The 23,220-nt window shown below is 40.7% G+C and overlaps 1 protein-coding gene across 4 annotated transcripts in view; it reads right to left on the bottom strand.

Annotated features, from left to right (window-relative positions):
- LOC129863874 (serine/threonine-protein kinase ULK1-like) overlaps positions 1–10,303 on the bottom strand; it is a 51,530-nt gene extending 41,227 nt beyond the window's left edge. For 3 of the 4 annotated variants that reach the window (XM_055936225.1, XM_055936224.1, XM_055936223.1), the window contains exons 1-3: positions 9,628–10,303; positions 5,413–5,505; positions 5,279–5,320 (exon numbers count right to left, since the gene is read on the bottom strand). In XM_055936225.1, coding sequence (XP_055792200.1) covers positions 5,279–5,320; positions 5,413–5,505; positions 9,628–9,717 — 225 coding nt within the window. In that variant the 5' untranslated portion in view covers positions 9,718–10,303. Of the gene's footprint in view, positions 1–5,278; positions 5,321–5,412; positions 5,506–9,627 lie in introns of those variants that run through there. The other variant, XM_055936226.1, reaches the window with a different exon arrangement.
- Between the last annotated feature and the right edge of the window lie 12,917 nt (positions 10,304–23,220).

Below are 23,220 nucleotides of genomic sequence, written 5' to 3' on the forward strand. Positions count from 1 at the left end.
GTATACGAAATGCTTCAGTCTGGTTTCAGACCCCAACATAGCACTGACTGCACTCGTGAAGGTGGTAAATCACCTTTTAATGGAGTCAGACCAAGGCTCTGCATCTGTCCTTGTGCTCCTAGACCTTAGTGCTGCTTTTGATACCATCGATCACCACATTCTTTTGGAGAGATTGGAAATCCAAATTGGTCTACACGGACCAGTTCTGGGCTGGTTTAGATCTTATCTGTCGGAAAGATATCAGTTTGTCTCTGTGGATGCTTTGTCCTCTGACAAATCAACTGTACATTTCGGTGTTGGTGATATCATTCGGAAACATAATGTTAACTTTCACTGCTATGCGGACAATACACAGCTGTACATTTTGATGAAACATGGTGAAGTTCCAAAATTGCCCTCCCTGCAAAGCCGTTGTTTCAGACATAAGGAAGTGGATGGCAGCAATTGTTTTTAACTTTTAAACTCGGACAAAACAGAGTTCTTAGTTCTTGGTCCCAAGAAACAAAAACATCTTCTGTTGGATCTGACAATTAATCTTGATGGTTGTACAGTCATCTCAAATAAAACTGTGAAGGACCTCGGCGTTACTCTGGACCCTGATCTCTCTTTTGACTAACATATCAAGACTGTTTCAAGGACATCTTCGCATCTTCGTAACATTGCAAAAATCTGAAACTTTCTGTCTAAAAATGGTGCAGAAAAATGTATCCATGCTTTTGTCACTTCTTTTATTTTTTAAATTTTCTCCCCTTTTCTCCCCAATTTTTCGTGGTATCCAATCGCTAGTAATTACTATCTTGTCTCATCGCTACAACTCCCGTACGGGCTTGGGAGAGACGAAGGTCGAAAGCCATGCGTCCTCCGAAGCACAACCCAACCAAGCCGCACTGCTTCTTAACACAGCGCGCCTCCAACCCGGAAGCATGCCGCACCAATGTGTCGGAGGAAACACCGTGCACCTGGCCCCCTCGGTTAGCGCACACTGCGCCCGGCCCACCACAGGAGTAACTGGAGCGCGATGAGACAAGGATATCCCTACCGGCCAAACCCTCCCTAACCCGGACGACGCTATGCCAATTGTGCGTCGCCCCACGGACCTCCCGGTCGCGGCCCGCGTTTTCGACAGAGCCTGGGCGCGAACCCAGAGACTCTGGTGGCGCAGCTAGCACTGCGATGCAGTGCCCTAGACCACTGCGCCACCCGGGAGGCCCCGCTTTCGTCACTTCTAGATTAGACTACTGCAATGCTCTACTCTCCGGCTACCTGCACTAAATAAACTTCAGTTAGTGCTAAACACGACTGCTAGTATCTTGACTAGAACATAAAAAATGTATCATATTACTCCAGTGCTAGCCTCTCTACACTGGCTTCCTGTTAAGGCTAGGGCTGATTCAAAGGTTTTACTGCTAACCTACAAAGCATTACATGGGCTTGCTCCTACCTATCTTTCCGATTTGGTCCTCCCATACATACCTACACGTACGCTACGGTCACAAGACACAGGCCTCCTTATTGTGCCTAGAATTTCTAAGCAAACAGCTGGAGGCAGGGCTTTCTCCTATAAAGCTCCATGTTTATGGAATGGTCTGCCTATCCAAGTGAGAGACACAGACTCTGTCTCGACCTTTAAGTCTTTATTGAACACTCATCTCTTCAGTAGGTCCTATAATTGAGGGTAGTCTGGCCCAGGGGTGTCAAGGTGAACGGAAAGGCACTGGAGCGACGAACCGCCCTTGCTGTCTTTGCCTGGCCGATTCCCCTCCCTTCACTGGGATTATCTGCCTCTAACCCTATTACGGGGACTGAGTCACTGGCTTACTGGTGCTCTTCTATGTCGTCCCTAGGAGGGGTGCGTCACTTGAGTGGGTTGAGTCACTGATGTGATCTTCCTGTCCGGGTTGGCGCCCCACCTCGGGTTCGTGTCGTGGGGGAGATCTTCGTGGACTATACTCTGCCTCGTCTCACGGTAGTAAATTGGTGGTTGAAGATATCCCTCTAGTGGTGTGGGGGTTGTGCTTTGGCAAAGTGGGTGGGGTTATATCCTGCCTGGTTGGCCCCGTCCGGAGGTATCGTTGGACGGTGGCAGTGTCTCCTGACCCTTCCTGTCTCAGCCTCCAGTAATTATGCTGCAATAGTTTGTGTCGGGGAGCTAGGTAATGGAACCCTGACCTGTTCACCGGACGTGCTACCTTGTCCCAGACCTGCTGTTTTCAACTCTCTCTACTGCACCTGCTGTCTCTAACTCTGAATGATCGGCTATGAAAAGCCAACTGACATTTACTTCTGGGTTGCTGACCTGTTGCACCCTCTGCAACCACTGTGCTTATTATTATTTGACCCTGTTGGTCATCTATGAACGTTTGAACATCTTGGCCATGTAATGTTATAATCTCCTCCTGGCATAGCCAAAAGAGGACTGGCCAGCCCTCAGAGCCTGGTTCCTCTCTAGGTTATTTCCTAGGTACCTAGGTTTTTCCTAGCCACCGTGCTTCTGGGTTTCTGTATAGAACTTTGTGACATTGGCTGATGTAAAAAGGGATTTATAAATACATTTGATTGATTGATTATCCCATAATTACAAAGCGAAAATGGGTTTTAAGAAGTTTTTTGTAATTTATACAAAATAAAAAACAGAAATATCTTATTTCCATAAGTATTCAGACCCTTTGCTATGTGACTCGAAATTGAGCTCAGGTACATCCTGTTTCCATTGATCTTCCTTGAGATGGTTCTACAACATGATTGGACTCCACCGGTGGGAAAGTAAATTGATTGGACATGATTATTTTACCTTTATTTAACTAGGCAAGTCAGTTAAGAACAAATTCTTATTTTCAATGAATGTCTAGGAACAGTGGGTTAACTGCCCTGTTCAGGGGAAGAACGAGAGATTTTTACCTTGTCAGCTCGGGGATTCGATTTTGCAACTTGTCGGTTACTAGTCTAACCACTAGGCTACCCTGCCGCCCCACATGATGATCTGGAAAGGCACACACCGGTCCACATAAGGTCCCACAGTTGACAGTGCATGTCAGAGCAAAAACCAAAACAATTCTGCAGCATTGAAGGTACCCAAGAACAGTGGCCTCCTTCATTCTTAAATGGAAGAAGTTTGGAACCACCAAGACTCTTCCTTGAACTGGCCGCCCAGCCAAACTGAGCAGTCGGGTGAGAAGGGCCTTGGTCAGGGAGGAGATCAAGAACCCAATGGTCATTCTGACAGAGCTCCTCTGTGGAGATGGGAGAACCTTCCAGAAGGACAACCATCTCTGTAGCACTCCACCAATCAGGCCTTTATGGTAGAGTGGCCAGATAGAAGCCACTCCTCAGTAAAAGGCACATGACAGCCCGCTTGGAGTTTGCCAAAAGGAACCTAAAGGACTCTCAGACCATGAGTAACAAGATTCTCTGGTCTGATGAAACCAAGATTGAACACTTTGGCCTCAATGCCAAGTCAATCAATCAATTTAATCACATTAGTTTATAAAGCCCTTCTTATATCAGCTGATGTCACAAAGTGCTGTACAGAAACCCAGCCTAAAACCCCAAACAGCAAGCAATGCAGGTGTCACGTCTAGAGGAAACCAAGCACTGCTAATCACATGGCCAAAACCATCTCTTGGGTGAAGCATGATGATGGTGGCAGCATCATGCTGTGGGGATGTTCTTCAGCGGCAGGGACTGGGAGACTAGTCAGGATCGAGGTACAGATGAACGGAGCAAAGTACAGAGATATCCTTGATGGAAACCTGCTCCAGAGCGCTCAGGACCTCAGACTGGAGAATCACCTTCCAACAGGACAATGACGCTAACCACACAGCCAAGACATCGCAGGAGTGGCTTCGGGACAAGTCTCTGAATGTCCTTGAGTGGCACAGCCAGAGCCCGGACTTGAACCCGATCTAACATCTCTGGAGAGACCTGAAAATAGCTGTGCAGCAACGCTCCCCATCCAACCTGACAGAGCTTGAGAGGATCTGCAGAGAATAATGGGAGAAACTCCCCAAATACAGGTGTGCAAAGCTTGTAGCGTCATACCCAATAAGACTCAAGGCTGTAATCGCTGCCAAAGGTGCTTCAACAAAGTACTGATTAAAGGGTCTGAATACTTATGTAAATGTGATATTTATGTTTTTAATAAATTAAACATTTCTAAAAACTTGTTTTTGCCTTGTCATTACGGGGTATTGTGTGTAGATTGATGAGAAAAAAAAACAATTCAATATATTTTTGAATACCTAACAAAATGTGGAAAAAGTCAAGGGGTGTGAATACTTTCCGAAGGCACTGTATACCCATAAAAACTATGCCAGCTGATTCATGATTTCGACTGGCTGGGAAACACTGCCTGCCTCATCCCGACAAGTTCATTACTACGGGACAGCTGGAGATCGAATTTGAATATTGAAACAATGTTGCAAATGTCAGAGAGACAGACAACAAGGTTTATACAAACATCCGCTGTTGAAAATGAAATGTTAGTCTAAAAGAAATGTGAGATAATAGACACCGGCTGGAATGCGGTTTTAACCAATCAGCATTCAGAATTAGTGCCACCTGTCGTATAATGATTGATAAATGAATTGTACAGAACAACAAACTTGTGTAACAACCAGCAGGTAATGCAACAAATATAACATGAAACATGAAAAAGTGGGTCAAAATATGCATTTCACCCCTCCCCCCTTGAAGAAATTTGAATAGATAGCCTATCTTCAGTTTATCTGACAAAACAAGCAATGTATGATGTAGAGAATCATTGTACCATATAAACAGCTGTGAAATATATTTTCAATAACACAAAATATTGTATTTTCAGCTGTTTGAAGCTGGTGTAATAAAACGAAAGTAAAAGACACCAAAATGAAACTTAAGACCAGGAGATATATAAATAGGCAGATAGAACAAATCTACCACTTCAGACTTGGTTTCAATGAGAATGACAGATCTATAACACACGTGTGTGAATTTGGTCAAGCTGTCCAAAAAATGACATGTTGTTGCTTCCAAGTTCACATCCAAATTTGAGTTATAGAGTTAAAGTCATTCTCATTGAAAGCAAGTCTAAGAAGGGGTAGATCTGTTCTATTTTTGTACACCCGCTTCAAACAGCTGAAAATACAATATTTTTGGTTATTGACAATGTCTTTCACAGCGGTTAAGATGGTACAATAATTCTCTACACTTGTTTGTCACAACTATTCGAATTTTTGAAACCATGAAATTTCCGGAGTGATTTCGTCACATTGCACCTTTAAGGATTTGGCTTAATACATACCTGAAAGTCATGTAATGCAACAATGTTCTCATGTTTTAGTTCCTGGGGAAAATAAATGGGAAATGCAAGTTTACAGCTATTCAAATTGAAAGTCTTATGGTATACACTATCGAAAATAAAACGGGTTGCCTTACCTTGAGTATCTTGATCTCTTTTCCCAAAAGGGTCTGAGTTTTTGCCAAGTTTTTCTTGTTTATGCATTTCACAGCCACCTCCCAGTCGTGTTTCTATAGACAAACAAAAATAATTATGAAAAATGATAATACACATTTTCCCTAATGTTTTCTGGGTGCATGTAATACCGTTTAATGAATGCTTATCGGTGAAAGGCGTGGAACATAAGGAAGTGGAAAGGTAGCCTACTATAAAGCCTTCTGCGTGCTTTGGTTCGGCTGGTGGCTAGGCAAACCGAATGAGTGTGCTTGCATACTCCCTTAAAAGACCTTCACTTGAAAAACTAGAAAAAAGCAGCAATAGTACTGTTTGCCCATCGTGAGACACCATAGCCAGTATATACTTCCTCAAAATAGTCTGAATCAATCTAAGATAACTCAAGAAATCTGTCATTCATTTTGACATTTTTTGCAGAGAAGCTCTTAGTCACGCAATTTTACATCTAAGATGTTTGGTGCAGTATATCTCTATATCTGAAAAAACGTGCATGAAAACTATTCGTCTCTCGTTGTATGACAAACAGTTCATTGAATAATCCCTAATGTTGACCAATCACCAACGAAGGGGCGTAGACTTCGGCTACAGACTTCGGTTTACCTCGGGAAAAAAATGTCTGCACGAACAGCCGAAAAAACCCTTGCTGAAGACCAAAACTACACAAAATGTCATTGGCGTCATAATATATGCACAAACTGTTCTGGATGAAAAGCAAAGCATGCAGACGCCTTAAGACATAGGCTGCGGTCCAAACACTTAAAGATACACCCTCATCCATTTACCCTTGCCTTATGCCCTTAGGGGAATCCCCGTCGCCATCTTGGAGGGTGGTCCAAATGATTAGCCAAGCAAGGAAAGTTTGCAACGTAAGCCCCTCAGCCCTCGATTTTAGTCGGCTTTGCGAGTGTACAATTATGTTTACTTCAGGGCCTTAAACTCCCCATAATTCAATTTATGACTACTGCACATCTACTAAGAAAAGTCAGCGAAAAGTTAAAAACAAAATCAATGGAGAAGTCAACATACAAGTGTAAGTAAAAACAAATGCAAATAAGTTAGAAATTTTGCTACTATGTAAAAAGTAAATATGTTTCTTGTTTGGTTATCTTTTGGAAATTGCAGAAAGAAAACATTTTTCAGAAGTTCCAGCAAGGCAGGCTAACGTTAGTTAGCTAATTAATTTGCTAGCTATAATACAGTAGGCATATATTAATAATTACATATTTAATATAAGTAGACATGCACTCATAATTGACTGTAGCAAAGCACCCACAAGCTATTGGTGGCTGAAAACACAATCATCGCGGGATGAACGAGTGAAGAATTTCCAGCCAAAGGTGGTCCATTGAGAAATCATTCCCTCACCCCTTGCCCTGCAAGTGTATACTCGTCAGACGTCATGATATGTCATCAGAAGTGTCCCCTTAATTGAGGGTTGAGGGGATAGGATGTGTCTTAAACCTGTCTAGCGGAACCCCCCCCACATTCCACTGAAAAGGCAGCGCGCGAAATTCAAAAAATATTTTTTTGAAATATTTAACTTTCACACATTAACACGTTCTTCCTGAGCGCTACAACAAGCACTGCAGCAGTAAGGAACGAGTAGGAAAGTGTATCTGTAGGCTTGCATTGTTGTTATTATTGTTAGCGGTTTGGGTATTTTTTAATATTGCGGAATATTTCACTTTCTCTGTTCATAGGAGTAACAACAAGAATTTGTGCATGAGGCAGAAATAATGCGGTGCGACTCGAGTTTCGCCATCAGCTGGAAGACAGTGTCCTTTTTTGGTCAGTGTCAGTCGAGCAAAGGAGGGATGTTGAGAGGCGGGCCCTCAGATGCAGGCACCATCAGCCCAGTCAAATTAAAATAAAAAGTACATTATTTAAATGTATTCTCACTTAGCTGTGCTTCACAAGTAATACAACAACAGATGTATTACCGGTGTGATCATATAGCCAACCTCAAATGTTGATTTTTTTTTTTTTAATGGCCCAAACAATGCAATTCAAGGAAAGACAATATGCAGGCACACCTGTTAATTGAAATGCATTCCAGGTGACTACCTCATGAAGCTGGTTGAGAGAATGCCAAGAATGTCCAAAGCTGTCATTTGTGTTATTTAATAGTTTTGATGTCTTCACTATTATTCTACAATGTAGAAAATAGTAAAAAGAAAGAAAACCCCTTGAATGAGTAGGTTTGTCCAAACTTTTGACTGGTACTGTATGTTATTAGTATATGTAAAGACAAGATTATATCAAGAACAGTCCGATGGGTGACAACATTAGCCTATAGCTTGTGAATAATTCCCAGATTGTGTGCAGTAAAAAAAACACATGCCTTTTTTGTGTGACTTTTCTAATCATAGTCGCACCCCTCATGTAGCCTAGCCCATAGCCCTTTAGAATAAAAGCATTACATGCATAAATTGCATTTGTGGTCACTTTTGGGAATGGTGTTTTCCAGCTAATGGAACATTTGCGCTTATAGCCTACTGCCATGTGAGCATTGCTGCATAATGTGAAGAAATGCTCTAATAGTTTATCAACATTTTAAGCTAAATGTTCTGATTTGTGTCAGCCTCATTGCATCCCAATTTTTTTTTTGATGCTTGTGGTTGAATTCATTTGGGATCTATCCCACAACTGTCACAGACTGTTTGGAATTTCTTTCTCACAGAATATAATAGCTAAACTTTTGTACTATGGGGGATAGTAGATTGACATAGGCAAGAGCTTTTGCTGTTCGTTAGGCCTACTCATCTTGTTGGTTGATGAAAATGAAATGTGGACAGTTCCTCATCTTCCAATATCTTCAATATGCGCCTCGTCCCTGATGTGTCTGTCTTTACTTATAGCCTGTGAGAAAGAACCAATCACTTGACGGAGAGCCATTTGAGTGAGAGGAGCTTTGGAGCATGCAGCAGGGAGAAGGGAATTATCATTATTATGTTCAGCCCAAGGGCACAACGGCCACTGGCTGCAAAAGGCATGGATTATTTTAGGGGGCATTACGGCCACACAAAGGGGATGCAGCCGGGAAATTCGAGGCATTATCAAGTGTTTGTCAAGTTGTGAATGAGCGAATGATAAAGTTTCATGGAATGTAGGCCTACATTGAACACCACACATTGGCTGCTACTGTAGGCTGAATGACAGAACAGCTATTGCCATGTTAAAATTAATGCATTTTCTCCATTGTTTTTGATGGTAGGCCACTCTGGTAGGCCCACATTATGATGAAATAGCCACAGTAGTCTACATGGCCACTGTTAAAACTAACTTAAAGCAGGTACAGCCTCAGTGTTCACAGTAAATGCACACTGGAAGTTGCACAGAATTTTCACAACTTTGAAGTTTGACTCAGCAGACCTGAAATTTGCTCAGTGCTGAAATTTTTGACGGAACATTGGTAACAACTTGGGCTGGGAATTGGCAGGGACCTTAAATTATGTATTGCGATTCGATGCTGTGATTTTATTCCGATTTGATGTTCTAAACATATTGCTCACCATATATCTGCTGTAGAGGGACAACAGAGGCATGAGAAAAAACGTTTTTATAAGTCATGAAAAAAAAAAAAAAAGCCTCCCTATTAAAAACAAATACTGATACAGGTGCAGGCAACTAGCGCTAAAATAATATGGCGATATTGTCCAAACGATACAATATCATCAAAAATAATATCCCAATATGTAACTGTATCCCCACCATCACTAGTAACAACATACAGTAGAACGAATAAGGTAGGCCTGACTTTCCATTTTCCCCGTGGACCAGAATTCTCCCTCCTCAGCATAAAGTGTGTTGTTGTTGGACAAACATGTCTCAACATGCCATTGTGATCAATGGTCAAGTTTGGACTTTTGAAATAAACAAAAGTCCCCCCAATGTTCGACCATCCCCATCACACCAACCAAAAATGTGAAAGACAAATATTGTAATTTAGGTTCATAATGCACTTGTAATAAATTATTACTCATATTTCATCTGCAAATGGCTGTTCATATTTTTCATCCTCAACCCAGATGATTGCATGTTTCAGCTGCCATGTCCAAATTAAGGACGTACGACAACATAAAAATGATAACAATGCAGACGCAAATATTTAATTTGGATAATAGCAAAATTTTCACTATCTAGATTTTCACAATAACATTGACACATCGGTCCCTCACCTCTATATTCCTGCCTTTGAACACCACCGCAAATGCACCGTGTCCTATCAAGTCCTTCCTGCTGAACTCGAATTTCCCCACGGTCTCCATCGCTCCAGAACCTCTGGGTTTTATTTTGAAGTAAAATTACAAGCGTTGCACGGTCGCATATCATCTCTCTCGGAAGTCCCTTTCTCCTCCGTGAAGTCGGGGCAGCAGGAAAGTTCACCCCGTCTTTCAATTGCCATGAACTGCCTCCTTAAGAAAGAACGACTTTCCTCTCTCATGTTTAGGTAACGAATGGAAAGGAGTCAGCCTCCTTTTAACAATATACGAGTCCCATGTTTTTTTGGTTTTGGTAGCTAGCTAGCTAACACAACTGACGCAGTGTTTACAAAGACACAATGCCCCAATGTAAGCTAGCTAGGTACTAGCAAAACATATCCACCTTAAAAACAGAAGGCAAGCCTGGGTGTTTTTGTTGGTATACAGAGGATATCGTTGGCTCCGTTGCAACCCGTTCAATGATGTGTTTTAATTTGTTCCAACGCAAGTCCATAACATTTATGCAAGCGTAATATTTTCAATGGTCAATTGAGAAGCTAATAGTTCCCCCTCAGAGGAACCCTCGTATCGATTATGGTCTACAACAAGGTTGCTCTCCAAGTCCCGCAATTTTGCGCACGCGCACAAAGCTACAGCTGTATTTTCTTTTACGTCAAACTAGGGTGGTGTCATATCAAGTGTGCTGTTGTTTTTGTTGGCCCACTTTTCTGCGTGCAACCACCTAGACTAGACCTATTACCTGGAAAGCAAAGTAAAGAACAGTAACCTAACCTACAATTGGCTGACGTCAACAGAAATTGCCTGCTATATTTGATAGCAGAACTGATGTAGTGTGTTATTATGGCCCAAGCACAAATTGTATGGAATCTTTTATAGCCTATACACATTTTTGGTGAAGTGAAATAACATGATGTGTGTTTATATGATGTTCTCATAAGAACAGGTATGGGCTGAGTCAATCATTAACTGTCTTTAGTTGAAACCAAGTTTACATCTCTACTGGCACCATGTGTTATAAATCAGTGTTGCATGAAGGTCATGCAAGCGGCAGACCAGACACAACACAAAAAATTTAATTTAGCAGACACTTACAAGGAGCAATTGAGGTTAAGGGCCTTGCTCAAAAGCCTGGTCTCATAGACTAGACGTATTACATGTAAATCCGGGATGCTAAAATTAGTATGATATGTTACATAAGACAGAAGGTTACTTAAGGCAAAAATGAAAGGAGGGTGGTTGGTCAAGGAGGATTAGTGTGCATATAATGTGAACATCCAGCAACAGGTTCAGGTTAGGGTTAGCTAAAATGGTTAGGGGAAGGGTTAACTAAGATGCTAAGAAGTTGCAAAGTAGCTAAAAAGTAGTAAGTAGTTGCAAAGTTACTAATTAGATAAAATTGTCCATCATGAGATTTTAATATGCAAACTTTGGATTGCTAGACGTTGCAAAGGATGCGTGTTTGCATCTCATCGAGGACAACTTTAGCATTTTAGCTAGTTAGCAACTACTTACTACTTTATAGCTACTTTGCAAATACATAGAATGTTGGCTAATCCTAACCTTAACCATTTAGCTAACCCTTCTCCTAACCTTAATCTTAGCCCTTTAACCTAACTCCTAACCTTAACCCTAACACCTAGCCTAGCTAATGTTAGCCAGGTAGCTAATGTTAGCGTTGGCCACCTAGCGTAACAAATCATGTCTTTTGCAAATTCGTAACATATTGTACGTTTTGCAAACATATTGTGCGAATTGTAATTCATAACATATCATACAAAATGGATATCAACAAATGAATACTAACCATACTAAATGGAGTGTTCGGATTTATGTACAGAATAATCCAAAATCCTCTGAGACCAGGTTGTGCTTAAGGCCATGTCAACAGATTTTTCACCTAGTCAGTTTGGGGATTCAAACCAGTGACCTTTCGGTTACTGGCCCAATGCTCCTAACCGCTAGGCTACCTGACACATCTCCCACATTGTCTGTGTGCGTGTGCATGTGAATTATGCCTAATTATTATAGTTTATAATATGAATATTGAATAAGAACATGTAAGAAAGGGCTATTACTATGAATACTAGCTGCACGCCTATTAAAATATGAGTATGTATTGTCCTGAGTCTTCTATCATGGCTACAAAACATAATCTTGGCTAATAATGAGGTTTGACACCACAATAGAATAGAATGTGAGAATATAATGTTGTCTACTCTGCAGTAGATTGGGCAATGTTTCTAATTCTAGGGACAAACTGACTAACAGACAGTACTTCAATTCGATGCAATGTACAGTATTTTCCCTTGATGGAATTTGAGGAGGCTACGTAGAAGACATCACAGACTAAAATAACAGAGTGCAGGACATAGAGAACAAAATATCAAGAACAGCAGCTTACAGCAGATAAGGTTAGCTCATGTTGATATTTGTTTGCCATTCTTTTAAAAACATAGTTTTTTTTTCAAACCCCAGAAAGTACAACCCACGGCACAGACGTCAATTCACCATCTATTCCACGTTGGTTCAACCAGTGGAAACAACGTTGATTCAACCAGTGTGTGCCCAGTGGAAACCACTTATGAGGCAAGTAATGTATTGGTTAAGAATCTTTATTTTGTACATAAAAAACTAAAAAATCTAAAGGCTAGGCTACTTATTATGGGTGCTTAGAGGACACAGTCAGAATCTACCTACAACATGACGTATTACAGTAACCTAATGTCCTGAAATGAGTTTCCTACTGTCAATCTTAACCAAATTGACATCTCAGCACTGCAAGTTGGATGTGCGATTCAACGCATGCAGTACAAGGGTGAAGAAAAGATAAGCTACTAAATGGAATGTGGAAGCATTTAAAGTAGAATGAGCTCAATTGCAGTGTGGTTATTAATGACGATAATGATCTAGGCCTAATTATCTAGTTCAGGCTTCTACTAAATGATCTCATTAGCCTATCTTGTCATTATTGATTCGTTTCATAGGCACATTTGTGTAAAAGTATCAACATGGTCAGTAAAGCAAGTTCGAGCTTTGTGGTGGTCACATGTACATTGCATTCAGAAATTATTCACACCCCTTGACTATTTCCACATTTTGTTGTGTTACAAAGTGGGATTAATTGTCTTTGTCAACGATCTACAAAAAATACTCTCTTATGTCAAAGTGGAAGAACATTTTTTTAAATTATTATTATTATTGGAAAATAGATTAGATAAGTATTCAACCCCCTGAGTCAATACTTGTTAGAATCACCTTTGGCATAGATTACAGCTGTGAGTCTTTCTGGGTAAGTCTCTAAGAGCTTTGCAAACCTTGTACAATATTTGCCGATTATTCTTTTAAAAAATTATTGAAGCTCTGTCAAGTTGGTTGTTGATCATTGCTAGACAGCCATTTTAAAGTCTTGCCATAGATTTTCAAGCCGATTTAAGTCAAAACTGTAACTAGGCCACTCAGGAACATTCAAATGTCGTCTTGGTAAGTAACTCTAGTGTATATTTGGCCTTGCGCTTTAGGTTATTGTCCTGCTGAAAGGTGGATTTGTCTCCCACTGTCTTTTGTAAGCCAACTGAACCAGGATTTCCTCTCGGACTTTGCCTGTGCTTAGCTTCATTCTATTTCTTTTCATCCTAAAAAAACTCCTTGGTTCTTGCCGATGACAAGCAGAACATGATGCAGCCACCGCCATGCTTTGCCCCAAACATAATGCTTTGTATTCAGAACAAAACTTTTTTTCAAGTATTGCTTTAGTGCCTTATTGCAAACAGGATGCATGTTTTTTGAATATTTTCATTCTGTACAGGTTTCCTTCGTTTAGGTTAGTATTGTGGAGTAACTACAATGTTGTTGATCCATCCTCAGTTTTCTCCTATCACAGCCATTTAACTCTGTAACTGGGTTAAAATCACAATTGCCCTCATGGTGAAATCCCTGAGTGGTGTCCTTCCTCTCTGAACACTGAATCATCTGTATCTTTGTAGTGACTGGGTGTATTGATACACCATCCAATGTGTGATTCACAGAGTGAGTCTATGTAACTTATTATCTGACTTGTGTTGTGGAAATTCAACACAAGGGACACCTGAAGTCATTTTTTATTAAGACACTTTTATTAAGATAGGATTCTAGGTGTAATTTAGATTTTGTCCACAAGATGGCAGCAGTTTCAAAGTTTCAGACTGATCCAGTGAAGATTACCCCACTACACATATTGAGCAACAACCGCCGCGGTTTAGGGACACCGATCCCATAGAGGTTTTTAATAAGTTTGAAGCAGAAAGTAAATATATAACAGAGATTTGTAATAAATATATAGAGTAATATTGTTAGGGTAGACTAAAATGAAAACAATGCCTTCCAATAAGGTTATGATAATAATAATGTTATCATGTTTGTTTACTTTTTTGTTTACTTTTTTAACATTACAATAAGGGTAAAAGAAGAACATTGTTTGAGAGTGATCCGTGTGTATTAGCAGTAGTGATTGAGAGGGTCTTCCTATTGGGAAGAAAGACTCCTAGTTGAAGGAAACAGATATGGACAATAGTGAAGGTAACACATTTAATGGTAATATTAGTGGCTTTCAGATATCACTCTAATAATGCAATACTTTAGTAATTTGAAGAAGTAAATGTTTCAATATAAGGTCACATGAAGAACAGAGGGATTGAGCCTTGGGACTGATTATATTAGAGGCTGCCATCTGGTGTTTGGGTTAGATATAAGCTTCCTGTGGACAAATAGATAAGCAGCTAGTGAAAATGAATGGTACTCACTGAACTCAAACAGGCTCTAAGGGACACAGTGGGACGTTTAGGCAGAGGTATGAATAATTGAATAAAAGACGTTTTTGACTATTTCCTATTATTATTACTGAATTCTATAGTTTGGGTAAACCAGTGATTTAAGTAAGAAGGTAACGTCATCTAAAACAAGAATCTGTTTCCATTATGTGGAACTGTGTCCAAAATTGAACTAGATCCAAGTAAATGTTTTTAGTACCGAATAAAGCCAGCACCAACTTTTTGAAGGACCTATCATATTAGTTAAACAACAGGTTTCATATTTTGGCTAGTTTATGTCACAGGGACTGTCAGTACAGGACATATTATGTCAGTGCAACAGGTCAAAATGATTAGATTACAAGAAAGGGGATCTGGGATTGTTTACTTTAGAAGGTGCCTATTCCGCTTAACGGGACACTTTATCATCTGATGTGTCTGAAATATGATTCTGCACACGCATACATTTTCAAATAATACACATTTCTAATTTGGTCAGATTTGCATTGCTAGTTATAGCCTAATGTTAGCTAGCTAACATTGGACCTGGTTGGGCTCTGGCTGGGCCACTCAAGGACATTCAAAGACTTGTTTCCGAAGCCACTCCTGCGTTGTCTTGGCTGTGTGCTTAGGGTCGTTGTCCTGTTGGAATGTGAACCTTTGTCCCAGTCTGAGTTCCTGAGCGCTCTGGAGCAGGTTTTCATCAAGAATCTCTCTGTACTTTGTTATATTCAGCTTTCCCTCAATCCTGACTAGTCTCCAAGTCCCTGCCACTGAAAATCATCCCCACAGTATGATGCCTCACCACCATGCTTCACCGTATGGATGGTGTCAGGTTTCCTCCAGACGTGACGTTTGGCATTCAGGCCAAAGAGTTCAATATTGGTTTAATCAAACCAAAGAATCGTGTTTCTCATGGTCTGAGTCCTTTAGGTGCCTTTTGGCAAACTCCAAGCGGGCTGTCATGTGACTTTTACTGAGGAGTGGCTTCTGTCTGGTCACTCTACCATAAAGGCCTGATTGGTAGAGTGCTGCAAATATTGTCCTTCTGGAAGGTTCTCCCATCTCCACAGAGGAATTCTAGAGCTCTGTCAGTGACCATCGGGTTCTTGATCACCTCCCTGACCAAGGCCCTTCTCCCCCGATTGCTCAGTTTGGCCAGGCAGCCAGCTCTAGAAAGAGTCTTGGTGGTTCTAAACCTCTTCCATTTAAGAATGATGGAGGCCACTGTGGTCTTGGGGACCTTCAATGACGCAGAAATTGTTTGGTACCCTTCCCCAGATCTGTGCATCGAAACAATCCTGTCTCGGAGCTCTACTGACAATTATTTCGACCTCATGGCTTGGTTTTGCTCTGACATGCACTGTCAACTGTGGGACCTTATATAGACATGTGTGCCTTTCCAAATTTCTAAAAACCTTTTTCGCTTTATCATTATTGTAACAAGTGCATCAAAGCTTGGACCGAGAGACTGAAAAACAGCTTCTATCTCAAGGCCATCAGACTGTTAAACAGCCATCACTAACATTGAGTGGCTGCTGCCAACATACTGACTCAAATCTCTAGCCACTTTAATAATTAGAAATTGGATGTAATACATGTATCACTAGTCACTTTAAACAATGCCACTTTATATAATGTTTACATACCCTACATTACTCATCTCATATGTATATACTGTACTCTATACCATCTACTGCATCTAGCCTATGCCGCACGGCCATCGCTCATCCATATATTTATATATACATATTGTTATTCATTCCTTTACACTTGTGTGTATAAGGTAGTTGTTGTGAAATTGTTAGATTACTTGTTAGATATTACTTGCATTGTCGGAACTAGAAGCACAAGCATTTCGCTACACTCGCATTAACATCTGCTAACCATGTGTATGTGACCAATAACATTTGATTTGATTTATGAACTCAGTCACGTGACCATGTATACGGTCAGACCAGCATTGAATAAACCTTAGGACTGGTACTTCCTGTTTGAATTTCTGCCTATAGGAAGGAAGGAGGAAAATGGATACATAATCTGATTTGCCAAAGGGAGGGTGGGAGATGGCCACGTAGGCATTTTGAATGGGAGAGTAGCAATGGTCCAGTGTTTTACCAGTGTGAGTACTACAGTCAATCTGTTGGTAGAACTTCGGTAGCGTTTTCCAAAAATGTGCTTTGTTAAAATCCCCAGCTACAATAAATGCAGCCTCAGGATATGTGGTTTCCAGTTTGCATAAAGTCCAGTGTAGTTCCTTGAGGGCCGTCGTGGTATCGGTTTGAGGGTGTATAGGTTCAGGTAGCCTATACAGGACAGTTGTAAATTTAAAAAAATCTATTTGTAACTGATTAGTATGCTATTACAATAGCAACTTTAATTACTGAACAAGTAATGACATTATTGCCACCAGCCAGCATTCTAAAAATGGCAGCATTAGGACACTGTATACAGCTTCGTGAAATGTTAGGCTTAACATGAGAAAAGGACGACCAAATCAAACCTTTATCCATTAGCTGTAGCAAAGCTACAAGCAAAAATTGTGCCTAATGACTTTCGGCAAGTGCCATTGATTAGGCCTACATTAATTGATGCATCTTGCTGACAAATTTACCTTTTTTGCAGCCTGAAAAGTTGGGACATCTGAAATGGGGCTGAAACTGTCCTGGGAAAAACGTGATGGTCACCCTAACACACATGGTCAATTTAGGTCAATTTACTAGACCAGGCTACAATACGTATTACCATGAACTTCTAATAGGCATTCTGGTATCCAGTGATGGAGTGGTAAAACAATTGGTGGGTAAACTCTTATTGACTGTCACGGTAAAAAAATAAGTTATGCTCCCTGTACTTTCAATGCATTTTTCTGAAAAAGGTGAGTAAACTTGCGCTTACCCTTCAGTAGACCTACAGCACTGCCAATAGCCTACCCTCTCAGCTGAGGCAATTTTACACACGCTGTAACACACATGAACACACACAGAACAAGTTGCCTACATACAATATAATAGCCTACATGAGTTTGATCAAAACATCTTTTACACCCTAGTTTATGAGTTGTCCATAATTTATGAATTAATGCTTGGAGTCTAAACAGGTCGAAACGCAAACTGTGCCAACAGGTTCAAATAATGATTGACATATTTTCATTAAAAACGTTATATTGAGCAATTTATTCATACTATTTCATCCTTCCACAAGATATAGTCCCGGCACAAATCTAGGGTTGCTACCCAAGCCGGCTGGTCGTTCATTCTATTGGCTTGGTTGCTAAAGACGCGACCCAGTTGTTCACTCTTTTTGTTCTGTGTCTATGAACCCGACCCTGTCGTTTGTTCTAAATGTTCCATTGCCATACTGGCTGGCAACGTTCTTATCACTTGCTTGCTAGCTAGCCAGCCAACTACGGCTAATTTACAGTCATGTCAAACAGTGCCGCCAGAATAACAGCAAAGTAGGCACATTTGCATTTGTTTAAGCTGTTTTCTAGTGACATTTATTTGGATACATCCATAACAATGAGCTAATGAGGCGCGTTTTCGCCCTGGCAAAGAAAATGTGCTCACTCATCAGGACACTGTTGTTCAGAGGAGTTAGCCAACAACGCAGCAAACACAATCACTTCAAACTGAAGCTGGAAAGACTGCAAACTAGCTGCACTTCGTTTTGTTTGACCTTTTTTCAATTGACATTCCTTTGTATATATACATAAAAATTATGCCAGCTGATTCATGATTTCGACTGGCTGAGAAACGCTGCCTGCCTGTCTGTCTCGTCCCAACTCCCAACACGCTCATTACAATGGAACAGCTGGAGATCTAATTTGAATATTGAAACAATGTTGCAAATGTCGGAGAAACAGACAGCAAGGTTATACAAATCTAAATGTTAGATTAAAAGAAGTGTGAGATAATGTCTAGATACTTTTTTATAGTGGAGATCAAGTTTATAAATTGCCTGGCTTGGTTGATGAGACAGTGAATTGCGTAGTCAGATGGAACAGAGTAAATAGGCATTTTAATGTCATAGATTTAGCCGGTGGTAACTTGTGGAATAGACACCGCCTGGAATGCGGTTTTAACCAATCAGCATCAAGATTAGACCCACCCGTTGTATATTTGTCATTATTAAGCATTTAACAATTGAATTAGAACATTGAACTTAAATCCTGTATGAGTCATGGACCTTGGAGATCTCGAAAAATACACTGTGAATGTAACTATGGCAGTGTATCATTTCATTGTTTCACTGTGAAAACAGTTCTCATGGGCACACAAATCCAAAATAATGTAGTCCTATGTCGTTACAAAATCGAATGCTTCTAACCTAACTTTAAATTCTTCTAACCGAAAGAGTCACCTTACTGTCATTATGTATAGGCTACTTGTTGGATGGATTGGATGTGCATTGGTGTCTAGCTGTAGGCTAGTTGTCTAGTGATATTGTTGACCATCTGGGAAAGAAAACAAATAATAGAGCTAAATAAGTGGTCTACTACTTCTGGCCAAGGATGGCACAGAGAACATATGCACACACCTGAGCACTCTAAACAGATGACTGACAAAAGCAAACAATGATAAATCAACAGATAAATCTAATGCATTGGAATAAAGGCATAGTTTTTTTTTTTTATCAAGGACGCATGGAAAACAGATGGTGAATATGACGAGGTACAAAGGAAATCTATGCATAAAGGAGCTCAGCTTGAGGCTGAAATTCAGCACTACGAAATGGACAGCAACTGCCACATAGAAATAAATGGTTTAAACCATAACAGACAGGTGGGGGTGTTCTGTTAATTTGGAAACTTTTATTTTTGTATTTACCACTGTAAAACATATTTACCAATACATTTTAAACAAATAGGGAATGGACCCCCCAACTTTGCGGGGGTCCAGAGAAACTGCATTACGCCAGTGTGAACAGGGTAAAAAATGCACCTACCATTGGATTGTATTCAAATTTCCCAAAGTATTTCTTTGTTTTGATGTCTTCACTACTTTTCCACAATGTAGAATAGTAAAAATAAAGAAAAACCCTTGAATTAGTAGGTGTTCTAAAACGTTTGACCGGTAGTGTATATGCCTAAAATATTTAGTCATGGCTCCGAATGTCTTGGACGTGAGATATAGAATACATCAGAATAGATTAGAATTGAATACTGAATAGAGCATTGCTTCATTATTCTCAGATGGAACTTCATAATTAGGCTAGTTAGAAGTGGTAATGGCAATGTTGCAATAGGCTACATGGATGGTCACACTGTCCAATATAGGCTATTAAATAAAACGCAGTAATATCATATGGCTGCATCATTAAGCATAAAACACATTAGCTGTTTGTTACTGCATTTATTGATCACAAACCATTGGCTTTATTGGCTGTGTGTTGCGTAATGTGGGTACAATTGAAGCCTCATACACTCAAAAAGACAGCCAAAAGTTAGTTGAATTTCCAATATGTTGTCACTATGCTTTCAAACATTTATAAGCACAGCAAAGTTCAAATAGCAGAACCAAATGACCTGGATTGCAGTTGAGATTACATTAAAAGTACATGGTGCAGGTGATCAATGCCGTTTGAGATTCTGCACAGATTATTACAGAAATTCTGAATATCTCCACAGACCTGCGACGACTTATGCATGATATCTTGAACATGCATGCTTTATATAACAAAGGAGTTGATTGTTGACTTCAGGAAGCAGAGGGAACACGGCCCGATCCACATCAACAGGACTGTAGTAGAGAGAGTCAGCAGTTTTAAGTTCCTCTGCTGTCTATGTCCACATCAGCGAGGACTTGTAATGGACCACCAACACCACCACTCTTGTCAAGAGGGTGCAATAGCATCTCTACTTCCTAAGGCGGCTGAAGAAATGTGTCATGCCACCCCGGGTCCACGCCAAATATTACCGCTGCACCATCGAGAGCGTCCTGACCGGTTGCATCACGGCCTGGTACGGGAATAGCTCCGTCCATGACCGCAAGGCCCTTTAGCCGGTGGTGAAGACGGCCCAGCACATCAATGGACTCCACCGAGGACTCCGATTATGATCGCTAAATACTGCACAATTCAAACACTTGCCCCTCAATCCCCCCTTCCCCAAAACACGTGTAAGTATTGGACTATAAATTGTGCCTTCCTGTATTATACTTAGGCTAAAATATTATTTATACTCTACTGAGCCATATACAGTTGAAGTCAGAAGTTTACATACACTTTAGCCAAGTACATTTAAACTCAGTTTTTCACAATTCCTGACATTTAATCCAAGTAAAAATTCCCTGTCTTAGGTCAGTTAGGATCACCACTTTATTTTAAGAATGTGAAATGTCAGAATAATAGTAGAGAGAATCATTTATTTCAGCTTTTCATTCCCAGTGGGTCAGAAGTTTACATACAGTCAATTAGTATTTGGTAGCATTGCCTTTAAATTGTTTAACTTGGGTCAAACGTTTCGGGTAGCCTTCCACAAGCTTCCCACAATAAGTTGGGTATATTTTGTCCCATTCCTCCTGACTGAGCTGGTGTAACTGAGTCTTGTTTGATCTGCACATGGGGACAAAGATCGTACTTTTTGGAGAAATGTCCTCTGGTCTGATGAAACAAAAATAGAACCGTTTGGCCATAATGACCATTGTTATGTTTGGAGGAAAAAGGAGGTTTGCAAGCCGAAGAACACCATCCCAACCATGAAGAACGGGGGTGGCAGCATCATGTTGTGGGGGTGCTTTGCTGCAGGAGGGACTGGTGCACTTCACAAAATCAATGGCATCATGAGGCAGGGAAATTATGTGGATATATTGAAGCAACATCTCAAGACGTCAGTCAGGAAGTTAAAGCTTGGTCGCAAATGGGTCTTCCAAAAGGACAATGACCCCAAGCATACTTCCAAAGTTGTGGCAAAATGGCTTAAGGACAACAAAGTCAAGGTATTGGAGTGGCCATCACAAAGCCCTGACCTCAACCTATAGAAACTCTGTGCGAGCAAGGAGAATGTACATACACTAAGTTGACTGTGCCTTTAAACAGCTTGGAAAATTCCAGAAAATTATGTCATGGCTTTAGAGGCTGCTGATAAATTATGTCAATTAGCCTATCAGAAGCCTCTAAAGCCATGACATCTTTTTCTGGAATTTTCCAAGCTGTTTAAAGGCACAGTCAACTTAGTGTATGTACATTTCTGACCCACTGGAATTGTGATACAGTGAATTATAAGTGAAATAATCTGTCTGTAAACAATTGTTGAAAAAATTACTTGTGTCATGCACAAAGTAGATGTCCTAACTGACTTGCCAAAACTAGTTTTAATGACTCCAACCAAAGTGTATGCAAACTCCCGACTTCAACTGTATTAACTTACCTTGATGTGATAACAGTCTGTTTGCCATGACAATGAACGAGCATGGCAGAGGGGAATGGGCTAGCCCAATAGTTTCATTGAACAAAATTATGAGTATGTTGGGACAGGAGGACTGAATGGTTTATTGGTCTATAATCAGGCATTGGGATTAAAGACATGATGCAGTATGTTTGTTTCTACTCAGCGGCAGACGAGCCACTTGGGTTGGAGCAGAACAATTCTATCATTGGTTCCTGAATCAACTAGGGCTAGTTGTGCAACAATCTAATAACAGTGTTTACATTACCGATCCAGGAACCAAATAAGTATTGGGGACGCATTTACAAGTTTTAGTTTGAGTGGTTGTTGTTGCAGAACAAATGGGCCATGACTTCGATGTAATGCTGGCTGAGCTGTGATAAAATATGAGTAGGTTAGAGTTATTTGTTTGGACTTTCCAGAGATGCAAAATAAAAAAAGAGATGAGATCTCAAGAGGACAGGCAAAAAGAGATGAGGGGGTCAAAAAAAAAAGTTTGCAGTTGGAGACAGGAACATCCTGTGAGAAAGTTGAGAGTGATTGACACAGTTTCAATAGTTCTGTATAATCAATACCATTGATGTATAGAAAGTCACAAGCATGGAGGATCCTATCATTGATCTATTCAAATCTGTAGCCACAAGTATTTACAAAAGTGGATTCCACTCAAATTAGTGGATTCGGCTTTTTCAGCCACACCCGTCGCTAACAGGTGTATAAAATCGAGCACACAGCCATGCAATCTCCAAAGACAAACATTGGCAGTAGAATGGTCTTACTAAAGAGCTTAGTGACTTTCAGCTTGGCACCGTCATAGGATGCCACCTTTCCAACAAATTTCTGCCCTGCTGGAGCTTCCCCGGTCAACTGTAAGTGCTGTTATTGTGAAGTGGAAATATCTAGGATCAACAATGACTCAGCCACGAAGTGGTAGGCAACACAAGCTCACAGAAGGGGACCACTGAGTGGTGAAGCGTGTAGCGAGTAAAAATCATCTGTCCTCGGTTGCAACACTCACTACCAAGTTACAAACTGCCTCTGGAAGCAACGTCAGCACAAGAACCGTTTGTTGGGAGCTTCATAAAATAGATTTCCAAGGTCAAGCAGCCGCACACAAGCCTAAGATCACCATACACAATGCCAAGCGTCGGCTGGAGTGGTGTAAAGCTCACAGCCATTGGACTCTGGAACAGCAGAAACGCGTTCTCTGGAGTGATGAATCACGCTTCACCATCTGGCCGTCCGACGGACTAATCTGGGTTTGCCGGATACCAGGAGAACGCTACCTGCCCCAATGCATGGTGCTAACTGTAAAGTTTGGTGTAGGAAGAATAATGGTCTGTGGCTGTTTTTCATGGTACGGGCTAGGCCCGTTAG

Source organism: Salvelinus fontinalis, chromosome 10, assembly GCF_029448725.1.
Source record: "Salvelinus fontinalis isolate EN_2023a chromosome 10, ASM2944872v1, whole genome shotgun sequence".
Taxonomy (NCBI): Eukaryota; Metazoa; Chordata; class Actinopteri; order Salmoniformes; family Salmonidae; genus Salvelinus; species Salvelinus fontinalis.